Source organism: Rhinolophus sinicus, linkage group LG09, assembly GCF_036562045.2.
Source record: "Rhinolophus sinicus isolate RSC01 linkage group LG09, ASM3656204v1, whole genome shotgun sequence".
Classification (NCBI taxonomy): Eukaryota; Metazoa; Chordata; class Mammalia; order Chiroptera; family Rhinolophidae; genus Rhinolophus; species Rhinolophus sinicus.
Window position 1 is genome coordinate 21,399,367 of NC_133758.1, and position 15,634 is coordinate 21,415,000.

At 50.9% G+C, this 15,634-nt stretch overlaps 1 protein-coding gene across 2 annotated transcripts in view; it reads left to right on the plus strand.

Moving 5' to 3' along the window:
- Window positions 1-1,057: 1,057 nt before the first annotated feature.
- The window catches only part of SKOR2 (SKI family transcriptional corepressor 2), a 49,786-nt gene continuing 35,209 nt past the window's right edge, over window positions 1,058-15,634 (plus strand). The window contains exons 1-2 of one of the 2 annotated variants that reach the window (XM_074340019.1): window positions 1,058-1,237; window positions 13,193-15,634. The exon at window positions 13,193-15,634 is cut by the window's right edge and continues 206 nt beyond it. In XM_074340019.1, coding sequence (XP_074196120.1) covers window positions 13,243-15,634 — 2,392 coding nt within the window. In that variant the 5' untranslated portion in view covers window positions 1,058-1,237; window positions 13,193-13,242. Of the gene's footprint in view, window positions 1,238-10,575; window positions 11,057-13,192 lie in introns of those variants that run through there. The other variant, XM_019739664.2, reaches the window with a different exon arrangement.

The following is a 15,634-nucleotide window of genomic DNA, read 5'->3' on the forward strand; positions in this document are numbered from 1 at the left end:
TTCCTTCTCTGCCTCGAATAATCTATGGGAAACGTTTATTAGAGGAGGGGGTAGGGGAGAAACAGTCCATCAATTCTTTCAATGAAACAGACAAGATGGGAGTGGGGAGGATGATACACCCTCCATTCCCCGGATGTCTGCTGGATCCAGGCTTCCCAAGAAGTTCCCGGGGTAGAGTGGCCCAGTGAGCGCTGCCCGTGCTTGGGAAGTTGCCAAGCGAGGGACCAGGCCGGAGCCCCAAAGGCTGCCTTAGTAAACAGCGCACAGTCCTCCCAAACTCGGCCAATAGCCCCACCATTCCTGCCCAGACGCTGGACTCCGACTGGAACCCGGCCTGGCACTTGCTTCTCCACGCGTCTGACACTTCATAATGGGACGGCTCAGACTAACTTTTCTATTACAAGCAGCATATACATTTGGCCCTAAAGTTTTCTTCCCTGGTGGAGGTAAGAGCATCCGCCCCGATCTGGAGACGCACAATGGGTGTCCATGACCAACGCTCCCTATGGAATCCGCCTTCCCAGCACGATCTCACCTCAGGGGGTCTTTCCCCAGGGGGGTGGGGGTGGGGTGCCTGCTCTTAGTGTACTGCCCGCGGGCGGCACTGGAGAGGCGCACCTGCGCGCCCTGGGATAACCCTTCTTCTGGCAGAGAGCCCAAGCTGCTAGGCCAGGCTGCACGCCCGGAGGCAAATTGCTCCTTCTTGCCCGTGGCCCGACTCCAATGATCAGGCCTCCCACCCTCGCCTCCTTTCTCTCACGTTTGGACCACTGGGCGTGGAAGTGTGAGGGGTGAGGGGGTTGGAGCTGGCGCAGAGCTCCTCGCCTTGCCCTGCCCTGCCTGACCAACAGGCGGCGTCAGAGACCTAGGTCTGGGCTAGGGAGTGGGGGGTGGGTGGGGGGTGCGGATCTGAGCAAGCTAAGCCGAGAAGCTGGTCGCGAGGACAGCGACCCTCACCCCAAACTTACGAACTTGCTCAGGAGGGGAGTGGGAAGAGCTGAGTGGGTGCGGGGGACCGCCGAAAAGGGGAGAGGCGGGACGGGACAGAGTCGCGGCGGAAGCCCCGATAGTGAGCAGGAGTGCAGAGGACTGCGGGCGGCGGCGGCGGCGGCGGATTCGCGCGGGGGAGGTGGCAGGCGCCGCGGGAGGCAGAGACCCGCGGTGGAGCCGCGGAGCGCGAGGCAGGCGGGGAGGACAGAGCGCGGAGGGCCAAAGACCAAGAGGGTGGCGCAGACAGGTAAGTGGCCTCGTCCTCCGCCTTCGGCCTCCCTTTCTTTGGAGAAAACTGGGTTGAAAGGGAGTCCAGGAACTTCCGGCCTCCCGCACAGCCCCACAGCTGACCCTCCCCTCCTCCCCTCCCGTAACACCTCAAACCCATACCCATTCTCAATCCCCAGCCCGCATCATGTGTGGATTTTGTCAAAGTCTCCCACCCTGTCCATCCCCCACCCCATCCCATCTCCTCTCTTCTCCTGACCCGGGAGATTATGGTAAATTGTCTGTAATTTGTTGCTAAAAGATTAATTGCAGAGGGTGGGTCGATTTGATTAAGGCAATTAATCTTTGGTTACAGCGTTCTAGTGTCACTTGTGTGGGAGGGCGGTATAGAAAGAGATAGAGACAGAAGCAAACGAGACTTTTTGGAGAAACTGCGGAGAGAGGCTACCCTGACGGGGACTGCGGCCACATCTTCGCGCCACATGCCAAGCAGCCCTCAGCCCGAGCGCCCACGCCGCTGTTTCAGCACCTCCAAGCAGGGACAGCGACTCCCGCGAGCGCGCCTTGTAACTTCCGGGTCCCAGACAGAAGTTTACACTTTGCGGACAAAGGGTACACACACACACACACACACACACACACACACACACACACACACACACACACACACACACACACACGGCGCCCCAGCCCAACTATTGGGCTGGGCTTCACTTTTCCCTCTTCAAATCAGAATCTGGCCAAATAGTCTCAGAAAATCCCTAGTACTCAATCCCACCTGGAGATGGAAAAGGGAGAAGCCCCCAAACGCTCCTAGAAAAGTTCCCAAAGCTGGGCTTTTCTCTTTTCGTGAATAATTAACGCTGGTCATAAATAACTCATGGAGGAGGCAGTGGAGAAAGGAAAAGGGAGGAGGCAGGCAAGCAAAAGCCAAGGCGGCCAAAGCGAGATCGAAGAGTTTGTTAAAGGACCATTAAGGAAGGCTTGCTGGAAACAGCATTCCTTATTCCTCCATAGATCACGCAAAGCGGTTGCACCCAGGTATGGGGTAAAAGAAGGGAAGCAAGGCGCCCAGTGGAGTGGGAGTTGTGCTGACCAAGTTAGGAGCACCCATTTAGGACCCAGTCTCAGCACTTTCTCCATCCCCTCCCCTCCACCCAGGATTCATCTTCCCAACCTCTAGTCATCCTCTCGTCATCCATCATCCTCACACCCATGGCCAAAGTGAAGACGTTCTAGGCTAGAGAGTAGAGGCCCAGGATGAACCTATGTTTGGAGCTGTCGGTTCTGCCCAGGCCTGTGGCAAGTCCTTCCCAATCCTAACTAATTTACAGGCACCTCCCCAAAGCCACCACACCTCCCCATTCCAGACCATACCATTTCATTCTTTTCAAACTGGTCCAAAGTTTTGGGACTCCAGCTTTCAACTGGTTCTTTCCCAATTGCCCACACCAGAACCTTAAAAGAACAGGGTATTTACACACACACACACACACACACACACACACACACACTATGCCATGCTCTTCCACTGCCCCTCTACCATCTCCAATTCCTGACTTTCTCTAAGGTTCTCAAGCATGCTGACCTCTGGAAACTTGGGTCCATCCCAGCTCTAAACTGAGACTCTTAAGCAGGGGTCTCAGAACCTGGAAGAAAGCTCAAGAGGAAACCCTTGTTCCTAGGTTGGAGGCCTATGCCAGGGCCCTTTGGCCCCTCTAAGAAACACTGATCCTCACAAGACAGCCAGCCTCAGGTGACCAATGCGTATTTTTGGAGTGAAACTCCTGAGGGCCCCTCAGCCAAGCATCCAGCACAAACTTTCACAGGGGTTCACTGAGGTCATCCCACAAGAAACCCGTGTCTTCTCCTAGTACAACTTGGCATAGGCCCTGGGAAGAAGCTATTGGAAACTACACCAACCACCACTGATTGTGAGGTTGGGTTCTGACTTAGGGGCAGGCAGGACCCTCTTTCTGAGCTGTTCCATTGGTTAGCAGCTTCTACCACACCCACTTCCCTGATGACTGGCTCCTTTCCTCTGGATCTACCAAAGGCCAGCCTGCCTTTTCTGGGCTGGGAGTTGAAAGTAGCTTCCAAAGAGGAAAGTTGGTGACCAAGCCTCAAGGAGCCTAGATTTTTAATGAAAATTCTCTTTTCTCTTTGTGACATTAAATTTAAAAGAAAAAACAGAACAAAAGAAAACACTAAAACCAGTTTTATTTTCTTACCCACCTCATCCCCACCCCAACACTCTGCACACACTAAACTCTTACCTTTTTAAGAACTGGGAAGTTCTGAATGGGGAAAAGAAATGAGAGAGAATAAGAAGGTTTCAGGGAATTGTCTCTCTCCCCCAATAGGAACAAAACAATCCAGGAGGATTGTGAAACTAGACAAAGGGGTGGGAGGAAATCAGATCTAGGGGGTGGGGGGCTAGCCCTGGAGTCAGGGATTGTTTACTTCTCATATAAAATATAACTCCCCCAAGCAGGAAGTTACTGCAAACAAGTATCAATAATGAATGAATCTCCTGTAATAAAATACTTACATAATTAGTACAAGTCAAGTGGTTGCATTATGTTAACCTTTTGCAACTCTGAGCTGGAAAATTTTGCTCCAGATTTCCTCAGAATGCCATTTTCATTCTCGAGAGAGGGTGAGAGCCAAGCGCTCACCCAGCCTTCCACTCTGTTATAATATGGTTTCCCATTTCTGAACCAGAACGTAAGTACTTCTGAAATATAACAGAAAACTCTCTTTGGTGAATTCAGAACAGTCATTAACATTCAGTTTTAAGTGAATGTTAACAGTAAATAAAGAAATCTCTTGATTGTAATAGTAGTAACAAAGCAATAATTACCCAGTAGGTGGTCATCAGTAATGATAAATGTATCATTATTACTGTGTAAGTCTGGGAACTCGGTTTTGGAAACTACTTCAGACTTTTTAGTAGCATGGCTGGTTACAAAGCATTTCTTAGCCTGCAAAAGCCATATAATTTTATACACAATTTAGGTGAAAATAAATTTAAATCTGTATATTACATTTTTAATTTCAAGTTAGTAATTAAAGTTGGTTCGTTATATCTCCTCTGAAACCCTCAGTGCTCATCTCTGTGGTTTGTTTGTACAATTTGTTTCTAAGACACCCAAGGTTACACAATTCTAAAAGATGGAAAATTTAATTATTTCCCAACATTAAGAGTTTGTTGATGATATCATAATGCATCTTGAAAAAGTTTGGGATTGGTATTGCCTTTGATCTGGTTAGCTATGTTTTCACTTTGAACCCTTAACCCCAGGGAGGAAAGCCTTTTTTGTTGTTTGTTTAACAAATACTTTTAAATACACAAAATTAGAAAATTCCTCTGAATATTCACTGGTTGCTATTTTTTCCCAGGAAAAAAAAAATCAATGACTCAGATTCTACCCCCCTCTTCACTGGGATTTGTTTTGCTAATACCTAATTTCACCTTTTGCTACCACTGAGTAAATGACTGCAGGTAGGAGGAAAGCTGAAGCCATGATGCTTATTGGGCAGCCAGAGAGCACATGATAATTTAATAGTGTATCAGCTAATAGGATCACGCTTGATGGCAAAGTAGAAAATTTTCAAATGGGGAGAGGATAGTAGGGAAGAAAACAGGAAAGAAAAATAAAATGCCTTCATTTCCCCAGGAAATAAAATCCAATGTTCCTTCCACTAGTGTCAGCTGGGGAGCTGGGAGATGTTAACTGTATATCTAATGTCATTTTCTCTCTTGTGACATGTCAACAGACAACCCACATATGCCCTGATTCCCACTCCTCTGCCTCCCCTCCGCAAGCTTTAAAAGGTCCTGCTCCACACCTTTTCTGAATCCTCAGCCTCAGTTGCTCCTTAACTTGGTTGCCTGAAACAAAAGAGCCAGTTTTTTTTTAAAAGACCCCAAACCACATTTCTTCTTCTTGGTATCTTCACACATTAAAGACTTTTGCATAAATCCAAACACTTGCCTTGCCTTTCTCTCCCACAATCTCTATTTCTTGCTCCACTTTCTCCCTCTCTTTCTTTCCCTTTTCTCCTCTCCGTTCTTTAGGAGTGGCAATCAAAAAAGGCAAACATCTTGTCTCGTTATTCATTATTATAGCAGTATCTTTGAGATGCATCTTTGCCAGTGAAAACTCCATGTAGATGCCTACCCTTTTGTTGCAGCGGCCTAGGTTATTCAGAAGCAGAGACAAAAGCCTGAAGTGATCTGATCTAAATGAGCTCTGGGGTTTTCCAGCTGGGCCCACCTCCATTTCAAAGGACCCCCTCCTTTCCAATGTGGGGAGGAGGGAAAAGGAGGGGGTGGGTACATATGCGTATGCAAGCACAGAGAAAGAAGAGAGGGAAGGGAGAGAGCCTAGTGGGCTGTTACTTGTACCAGTGTTCCTCCCTTTTTAATGTACATTCGCAGGTGTGTTCATGGGCTTATGTGTGTCCTCAGGTATTTTGTCTGCCTTTGAATTTTATCTTGGTCATCTAATATTTGCTAAGTGACCAAGTATACCAAGTTCATGTTCCATTCTGGATTTTAGTGCTTCATGTCAATTATGTGCACATGTGTGTACCTTGCTGTGTTTCTGAAGACTTGTGAAAAAATGTGAATCCTTTATTATTTAAAAAAAAAAAGAATGTTCAATAGCAGATGTTTCCACTAGTTCCTGACCTCTGGAAACTGGTGGGGTAACAGCCTTTTCTGCCACTTACCAAAGGGTAAGTTTTCTTGTGAGAGTGATTTCCTCTGATTAAGGGGAATTAAGTTTTGGTTCCTTCTCTCACCATTTCTAGTTTTTACAAAGGTGTTTGTTTGAAGGGTAAAAAGGACTCTCACTGATTCCCACAGTCATTGATGCATGAGGAACTCAAGCTATCACTGGGGCGGGGATAGAGATCCTGCAAAATGTCTTCCTTTTCCTTTTCTTTTCCCAGTTCTGGTTTAGATTTTTAGGTTTGTGCTGTCATTGTACTTCTCTGGTCCTGGGAAAAGGGGTCCTTGTTTATAGACAATATTTTAGAGAAGGCTCAAAGATTAAGAGCCAGCCTCAGGATGCTCAGAGCCTTCCTCATTTCTTCTATGACTTCCATCGTAGATGAGTCTTTGGTTTGTTCCTGATCCTTGGTTTCTTTCCTGTAACTATAGCTAGAGCAATGGATGAAAAATCAGGGAGTCTGAGCTGGGCTTGCCAGGCTACAGAAAGCTCTTTGGGGTAAAAAGAGAGAACTATCAGCAATGATTATCATTATGGCCATTATATTTGCTGTTTTTTATTATGAACTTAGTTAAAGAGGGTTAAGCAAATACTAGCTTAGGTGCTAGCCACCTGTATACAAAATAAACACTAGACCAATTAGGGGCAGGATAAAGTTGTAATGAAAAGGATTAAGTTTCCTTCAGGGAACTTGGTTCCCTCTCTTCTCACTACGAAGCTAAAATGCCTTTGATGTCATTTATTCTGGAGCTATTCGAGATTTCTAAAGTATCTTGTATCAGTACAGGCCTAGCTCTTCTCCCCATTCTCTGAGGAAGGTGCATATAAAGCTACCATGTAATAAGTGACTACTGCGTGTCAAGCACTTGAATATATTGTCTTATTTAATTCTCATAACACCCCTGTGGACTATGTCTCAATCTCCTCATTTTGCAGTTGAAGAAACTGGAGCTTGGGAGGTTTGTTAGGAAAGCAAGATTCCACATCCAGTAAGAGATTGAGGAGAAATGTGTAACCAATTTCATCTGACTGAATCTCCTGTACTTTCTGATGTATCTGAATTCTTCTGTACCCGCTAGTTCTGCCAGTCTTCCAGTTTCTTTCTGGGCCATGCAGGCCTCCTTTTGCTGACTTAGAACTAGCAGGAAAACCATTTCTTGCCCTACCTGATGCAAAAATATTAATTCCAGGGACATCTTTGACAGGGATACAGAAGCAGTAATAGTTCTACCCAAGAGCTGAGAATGGGGTAAGAGGGAATGAGTGAGAGGAATAGAGGCTGGTTGTTTTTTGGGGTTTTCTTTATTATCTGTAATTGTAATGGATTCTCCAGTACCCAGGCTGGGAGTGGGAGGATAGGGAATAGCTGGTGTTTCTGGTTGTAATGAATTTATATCAAGGCCTTTATCTTCCTTTCCGGTCAATGAAAAACTGAAGTGGGGTGGGGAGTGTCTCAGTCCTTGGAGATAGGGCAGGTGCGGCAGAAGTGGGGGGTAGTTTCTGTGTCGCCTCTTGCCTGCCTCTTAAGTCTGCAAGGCCATGCTGGCGCCAGGCGCCGAATCTAGGGCTCCGATGGTTACAGGCTGGGAGGCTTCTTCCAGGAGAGCGCTGAACACAGTAGGAGCGAAGCCATTGGTTTCAGCACCGCGGACAGCTCCCGCTTCTGCTTTGGCCTTGAACGAGAACCCCGCAGGATCCGCTGCCGCAGCTCCGAAACAGACTGCTTCCAAAGGGGTGGACGCCCGGGCCAGGTGTGGGTTCGCTTCAACCAAGTGTTAAAAGCTGTAGCTGGAAACCTCCATCCATGCTGCCGCGCTGGCCGCATGCGCCTGCATCCAAGCGTCACCTCTCCAGTTCCGAGGGGGCCAGCTTGGTTTGTGGTTTTCCTTTGGGTCCGGTGTCTGGGCTCCTTTACCTGTCCCTGGCCTGGGTGAACCGCAGCCGCCCGGAACAGAGATGAGAGTGGAAATACTCTCCTCCGTGCGGTGATAGATCATGCAAACGGGTGACACCAGTTTAACCAATAAAACAATTTGAATCAATTAGCCGGCTGAGGAGAGTCCCGACGTGTAAAATGCATGTCAGCTCGAATAGGAAAGCATTGATTAACTCGGCCCGGACCGCTGCCTGCCGCCACCGCCGGCTCCTCCCTGAGCCTGCCAGGATCTCTGGGGCCAGGACAGGGACTGACTAGTATCAGGAGCCCCTGGTCTGGGGGGAGGAAAATGGAAGGGCGGTGGAGCACCATCAAAAGACTTATTCAAACTGAGGCGAAAGCAAAGGGTCAAAGAGAAAGTGGGTGACAGAAAGTTGCTCACAGAATGAAAACATAGAAACAGGCTGTAATTCTGCAGTCCCGGTCCAGAATTCAAGGTGAGGATTCTTTGGAGCACGGAGTCTGGTTTTGAACTGTGCTCCACCATCATCTTCCAAATATATAATAGTTCTAACAGCTCAAACAGGCACACCAGACTCATTGCGGAAATAAAATATCTCGCTAGTCTTAGAATTATTTTGCAAAAGTACTTAACCTACCACCGTACATTTCTCTTTCCAGTGAAACTTTTTGCATTAAAATAAAGTCACAGGTTTGTGTGGCAGGAAGACCCCAAGGGAGTGTGTAAATGTTCATGTGTGAAGGTCAAGTAAGCACATAGCTACAGGTACTGCCAGGTGTGGGTTCACTCCTCAGGCCAAGCTGCGATGGGAGGGAAGGCAAAGATTGGTTCTGTTTGTCTTTGCAAAGAATGTTAGTTTTGAAGACACTTTTTCTAAGGTAGGGATCTGTAAGGGGAAGAGGAGGGTTTTGGAGGAAAAGATAGGAACAGGGAGACAAAAGGCAAAGACCCCATGTTGCTTCCACCTCAGCAGCAACCTGTCACTTCTCTGTGATATGTTAATGGGGTGACAGGACTTTTTATTTCTTCCCATTTTCAGGCTTAAAATAAGCTCCATTTCGAGGCTTTCTTTCCATGAAGCTCAAGCTTTCCTTCTAGCTGCCTGGGCTCTAGAAAGAGTGAGCAAGCTGGGACCTCGCTCTGTGGGAGCCCTGAACCCAGAGATGAGTCGGGGAAGACAGGAAGAACCAGGCCTGGCCTTGGAAGCTTCAAAAGAGTTCGAGGCCTTCTGCCCTCCGTGGGAAGAGATTTGTGAATGACAATGACACTGTTTTGGCAAATGGGTTGGGCAGGCATAAAGCATAAGTTTTCCTTCTTTTTAGGATGAGAGGTTTGGAGGGCCCTGGGAAGGGAGCACTCACTTGACTTCATCCCCTTAGGATGGAGCCTAATTCGTACCGCTAATGCCTTTAGAAACTCAGAGATGGATGAAAAATTATTTCACTGCCATTTGAAACTTATGCCCAAACAAATGTTACAATTTTCATGCTCTAAAACTGTGTTATCGACATATTAATTTAAAACAGCAGCAAATCCTCTATCCCTCACTTTTCTGTTTGATTGACTCTCCTTGGTTCTATTGACCTTTGATGAAGTGTTAAGATTTCACATTTTCACTCTTGTATTTATTTTGTGATGGTTTTTTGTTGGTGCTATGATGGAGTCTGGTTGGGTTTCCGGGTTAGTGGAGATCATTCGATCAGTCACGATGTGAGTTTCCAACTCTAAGCCTGTGTGTTTCACCAGGCAGCAATTGAAAATTCAGCTATGATTGTAAAGGAAAACTTAAAGGGGTCTCCCATCCCAGTCTTTGCAGTTATCCTTCTTAGAATGTCCTTTAAATAGCTAGCTAGCTTCTTCCCTTTCTGATAAATTAGGGGTGGTCATTTTGACTCCTCAGAGCTGATGAATTAGGAGGCAATATGCTGACCTTCCATTATATCGTAAGGTGTGCCTCACTTAGGGGGAAGCTATGGGGAATAGTTCTGTTTCATCCTAGTTGTATTTATCTTATTTTTATGTTTTAGGGCACGCTCCTATATAGTTCCCTGAGAAATTTTCTTTCCCTCAGGGAATTGACAACTTGCTCAAGGGCAGATCAGAGTTGGGGACCTCTGTGCTTTCCTGTCTCACCTTTTCCTTGTGCTGAGGTGGCATGCATGGGTCTCTGACAACATGGAGTCGAGAACTACCCTGAATGAAGTTGATAGATGAGTGCACACATGCGTTCACCGAGGTCCTCACTCGATTGTACACTTTCTAAAACACAGAATGCTGCACTGATTCTCTGTATCTTGTCCTAAAAAGCCAATGTAGAATCCAAAGTAAGGGCACTCTCCATGCTTCCTTAAAGTTTTTAGACTGGGCCCCAGTGCAGAACTTCTCTCTTTCTTTCTCATTTCACAGTGTTTCAAACGAGACGCAGAAGCTATTCTAGTCTCTGACTGCCTGTGGTTTCTGTATCTTCGGAGATAGAAGCGAGGCTACTGGTTTGCACCGTGTACCAGAGGGATCATTCATGAAAGAGGGTGACTCAGAGAATTGAGGGGAGGGGACAATAACGGGCAGGGATACAGTCACTTTCAAGGCGGCATTCTAGAATCTGGGGCCTCCAGAACCCAGGTCTCCCGGAGGCACGCAGACTATTCGGTTTTCCATTCCTAGATCAGACATGCGGCTCCAGCACCATGGCTGCGTGTTTGCTCCAGGGCTGGGGAGGTTGTTGTCAATTACGGGTTGGTTAGGTGTTAGCTTTCGTGCCTGCTGAGAAAGGATCTCGGCGGTACTCGCTCTCGCTTTCGCTTTCTCCCTCCCTTCCTGTAACATGCCAGCCCTTTAATGTGGAGTGTCAGGGAGACGGTGACGTCACCTTGCCCGCTGGGTGGCGTCCCCTCGGTCCGACACGAGTTCAGAGACAGAGAAAGACGCTGTCAGACTGCGCTCCACCTGGGGCTCGCCTGCCGCGTTTCCGCGCGCCCACACTTTCTGCGGTCCAGGGGACGCCCCACCGCAATTCTTGCTGTCATTCTCCCCCGGCCCGGGTTCGAGCACCATTGGCGCCGACAAGCACCCGGATCTTCGCGAAGAGCCCTCCGGAGTCCCGCCCGCTGGATTCGAGGACCCGCTTGGATGCTTCGCCTCCGAGTGCCCTCGGAAGATGGGCCGGCAGCTACGCGCATAAAGACACTGAGGGGTCACCAGGTACTGCCGGAACCCGTCAGCCCTTACTAGGCACACAGCTCGCGGTTCACTAGTATTTGAGATCCCCAGCAGTGGGATTCTCCGGGTTAGGAAATTAGCCGCGGCCGGTTTCGGTGGCGGTTGGTTTGGGAGCCGGGAATGTCAAGTTGGGGGGTCTTTGGTTCGTGAGTGGGATAAAAAAGTTCGCCGGCTTCCTTTTCCAGTTCAACTAACTTTTAATTGTCTCTTCTCCCCTCACTCTCCTTTAAAAAATACCCCACCCTAGACCCTCTTATGTATTTGCGTCTCTGCTCGGACAGGAGTTTCTGGGAGGGCTTGGGTGAAAGTGGAGGACACCCAGGGGGAGACACTTCCGCTCAGTCGACGGCTGCTAAAACTGCGGGTTTCTAACGCAAAACCAGCTCCCTGCCAGGGCTAGGCCCGCTGTGCGCCATTGCCCCAGAGCGAGAGTTCCCGTTATCCCAGGGTCTTATTAAGATAATAAGAATCTTGTTTGGGAGGGAAATGAGCATTGAAGTTAGGGCTGGTTGTGTCAGGCCCAGGTATCAGTGTGCCTTGAACTGCCATTTAACGTCCTGTCCCCTAGAAATATTGTCTCTGATCCATCCGAAGTGACAAGCCAGGCTTTCGTCTCGTTTGATCGCGTCGAGTTTTGTTCAACCTTCTTGGAGGCCGCGGAACGTAATGAGAGCTGAGGATCCAGCGGGCAGCAGGGCAAAGGCATGGGATGGATGCCCGGGGGCCCAGAGAGGGCAAGGAGATGATAATTTGGGTGAAGGGGTCAGATAGTGTATCTTCTGAAATCGCTGTAACAAACTCCAGGGTACTTGTCCACAGCAGTGATTTTCCAGGGTAAAAGATAGTCTTAGCTACTGCGTCCCACATGACATGTCGCTGTGGAAAGGTCACAGCCTGCTTTCCTAGGGAATGAGCCACTTTGCCTGTTTTGACTTAGCATCATTGTTACAAAGGTTTCTTTCTCTCACTTGTTTTTTCTGTATTTTCAATTTACTGGCTATTTTCCCCCCAATTATGGTATCCCAGAGATAATAGGAATTTTAGCGCAGGCCCAGCCCAGGTCTTTTGCTTTCAATGCTTTCACAGATTACCTAGTCCACGGATTATCTATACTCTGGGGTATCCCTAGCAAAGATAGGGCGTAAATCTACATAGATCAGAAAAAGAAATGTCACAGAAAGTGAGAAAGTGGTCCACCTTACACCTAAATTTGCCGTTTAAAGCCCGCCCATAAGATCCCCCAAAATTGTTAGTTTCTTTGCACTGTTTGTGGGCTTAACACACTAGCCTGTACTAATTTGTTCATTGTCATGAAAATGACAGAAAAACAGTTTTTAAATGTCTCCTAGTCAACAACTTCATGTTTTAAAGCCACCCTTCCTGAAACCAAAACCACTCAGTTCCAGCAAGTGGCTTTTTGAAAAACTGAAAGTGCAACGCCCTAGTTTGGTGCAATCATGTATATGGCTTTGTACCTTTTTTCCCATCTTTCCAAAAAAAAAATCTAATTACAGTATGAAAATACCTAATGGCAAAGATGAGGAGGAAGGGATTTCGTTTTGCTTTAATGAGCTGTGTCTCAACCAGTAGCGAATTTCCCTAAGAAAACATAAAAATCACTTTTTCAAAGGTTCGGGTTTATTTTTTTCCAACCAAAATCAATCTATTTTCAAGCAAATGTTCTCTTTTTAAATTTAGGTTTCGACGTTTCCTATAACTTTTGTAATCTGTACTAGCTACAACTGTCATCTTTACTTCCTGATTTCTAGCGGGCAAGCCATGTATTCTAAGGGCATCTATAAATCGGGGATAAGGTCTTGAGTTTCTCAGGAATTGACTGCTTTTTTTTTTTTTTAACACATGGTTAATTTACTTTGGATGTTTAGAACAGAAGAAAAGTCCTTCCAAGTCCCTGCACACCCTGCAATTTTCTTCACACCGTGAAGAAAATTAAGAGAGATGACTTTCTTGTGTCTGAAACTTGGTCCCTCTGCCCAGTGATAATATCTTAACCGAAGCAAGGAAATTATTGTAATTCTTCAGTGAGGGACTAAACCCACCCTTCTTCTGTCTTAGACTGAAAAGGCTCTTGTCAACGCTTTCTCCTTTCCCTTCCAGTCTCCAAGGCAGACCCGGAGGGCTCGGCCCGGGCTTCCGCTGCGGAGGAGATGGCTTCCAGTCCGCTGCCGGGGCCCAATGACATCCTGCTGGCATCGCCGTCGAGCGCCTTCCAGGCCGACGCGCTGAGCCAGCCACGGCCGGGCCACGCCAACCTCAAACCCAACCAGGTGGGCCAGGTGATCCTGTACGGCATTCCCATCGTATCGTTGGTGATCGACGGGCAGGAGCGCCTGTGCCTGGCGCAGATCTCCAACACTCTCCTCAAGAACTTCAGCTACAACGAGATCCACAACCGCCGCGTGGCGCTGGGCATCACGTGCGTGCAGTGCACACCGGTGCAGCTGGAGATCCTGCGTCGGGCCGGGGCCATGCCCATCTCATCGCGCCGCTGCGGCATGATAACGAAACGCGAGGCCGAGCGCTTGTGCAAGTCGTTCCTAGGCGAAAACAGGCCGCCCAAGCTGCCAGACAACTTCGCCTTCGACGTGTCGCACGAGTGCGCCTGGGGCTGCCGCGGCAGCTTCATCCCCGCGCGTTACAACAGCTCCCGCGCCAAGTGCATCAAATGCAGCTACTGTAATATGTACTTCTCGCCCAACAAGTTTATCTTCCACTCCCATCGCACGCCTGACGCCAAGTACACACAGCCGGATGCAGCCAACTTCAACTCTTGGCGCCGTCATCTGAAGCTCACTGATAAGAGCCCCCAAGACGAGCTCGTCTTCGCTTGGGAGGATGTCAAGGCCATGTTCAATGGCGGTAGCCGCAAGCGCGCGCTGCCCCAGCCAGGCGCACACCCCGCCTGCCACCCGCTCAGCTCCGTCAAGGCAGCCGCCGTGGCCGCGGCAGCAGCAGTGGCTGGAGGTGGGGGACTGCTGGGCCCACACCTGCTGGGGGCGCCCCCGCCGCCGCCACCACCACCGCCCCTGGCCGAGCTGGCGGGTGCGCCACACACGCATCACAAACGGCCGCGCTTCGACGACGACGACGACTCGCTGCAGGAGGCGGCAGTCGTGGCAGCCGCCAGTCTTTCGGCCGCCGCCGCTGCCAGCCTCTCGGTGGCCGCCGCCTCCGGCGGCGCCGGGGCGGGAGGGGGCGGTGCCGGGGGCGGCTGCGTAACCGGTGTGGGCGCCGGTGCGGGTTCGGGCGCTGCAGCCTGCGCTAAAGGCCCACGCAGCTACCCGGTCATCCCTGTGCCCAGCAAGGGCTCGTTCGGGGGCGTGCTACAGAAGTTCCCGGGCTGCGGGGGGCTTTTCCCGCACCCTTACACCTTCCCGGCCGCAGCCGCAGCCTTTGGCTTGTGCCACAAGAAGGAGGACGCGGGGGCCGCAGCCGAGGCCCTAGGGGGCGCGGGGGGCGCGAGCCCGGCGCCCAAAGCCGGACTGTCGGGCCTCTTCTGGCCAGCGGGCCGCAAGGACGCCTTCTACCCGCCCTTCTGCATGTTCTGGCCTCCGCGGACCCCAGGCGGGCTTCCCGTGCCTACCTACCTACAGCCCCCGCCGCAGCCGCCCTCTGCGCTCGGCTGCGCGCTTGGAGAAAGCCCGGCCCTGCTGCGCCAGGCGTTCCTGGACTTGGCCGAGCCCGGCAGCGCGAGTGGGAGCGCTGATGCTGCGCCCCCGCCAGGTCAACCTCCTCCGGTCGTGGCCAACGGCCCCGGCTCCGGCCCTCCGCCTACTACCGGGGCTGCAGGCGCTCGCGAAGCGCTCTTCGAGTCGCCCCCGGGTGGCAGCGCTGGGGACTGCAGCGCGGGCTCCACGCCGCCAGCCGACCCTGGCGGCGTGTCCGGGGCCGTGGCCGCAGCGCCCGGAGCAGGCTCTGCGGGCACCCGAGTGCCCGCGCCCCACCACCCGCACCTCCTGGAGGGGCGCAAGGCGAGCGGAGGCAGCTATCACCATTCGAGCGCCTTCCGGCCGGTGGGCGGCAAAGACGACGCAGAGAGCCTGGCCAAGCTGCACGGGGCGTCAGCAGGCGCGCCACACTCGGCCCAGGCTCACCACCACCATCACCATCACCACCCACATCACCACCACCACCATCATACCCCGCAGCCGCCCTCACCGCTGCTGCTGCTACCCCCGCAGCCTGACGAGCCAGGTTCTGAGCGCCACCACCCGGCCCCGCCGCCGCCTCCGCCCCCGCCGCCCCCGCTAGCCCCGCAGCCGCACCACCGAGGCCTTCTGTCCCCCGGGGGCACCAGCTGCAGCTACCCCAGCGAGGACAGCTCTGAGGACGAGGACGACGAGGAAGAAGAGCAGGAAGTGGACGTGGAGGGCCACAAACCCCCCGAAGGCGAGGAGGAGGAGGAAGGTCGAGAACCCGACGACGACGAGGAAGAAGACGAGGAGACGGGGGTCCTGCTAGGGGACCCCTTAGTCGGGGGCGGCCGGTTCCTCCAAGGCCGAGGGCTGTCGGAGAAGGGGAGCAGCCGGGACCGCGCGC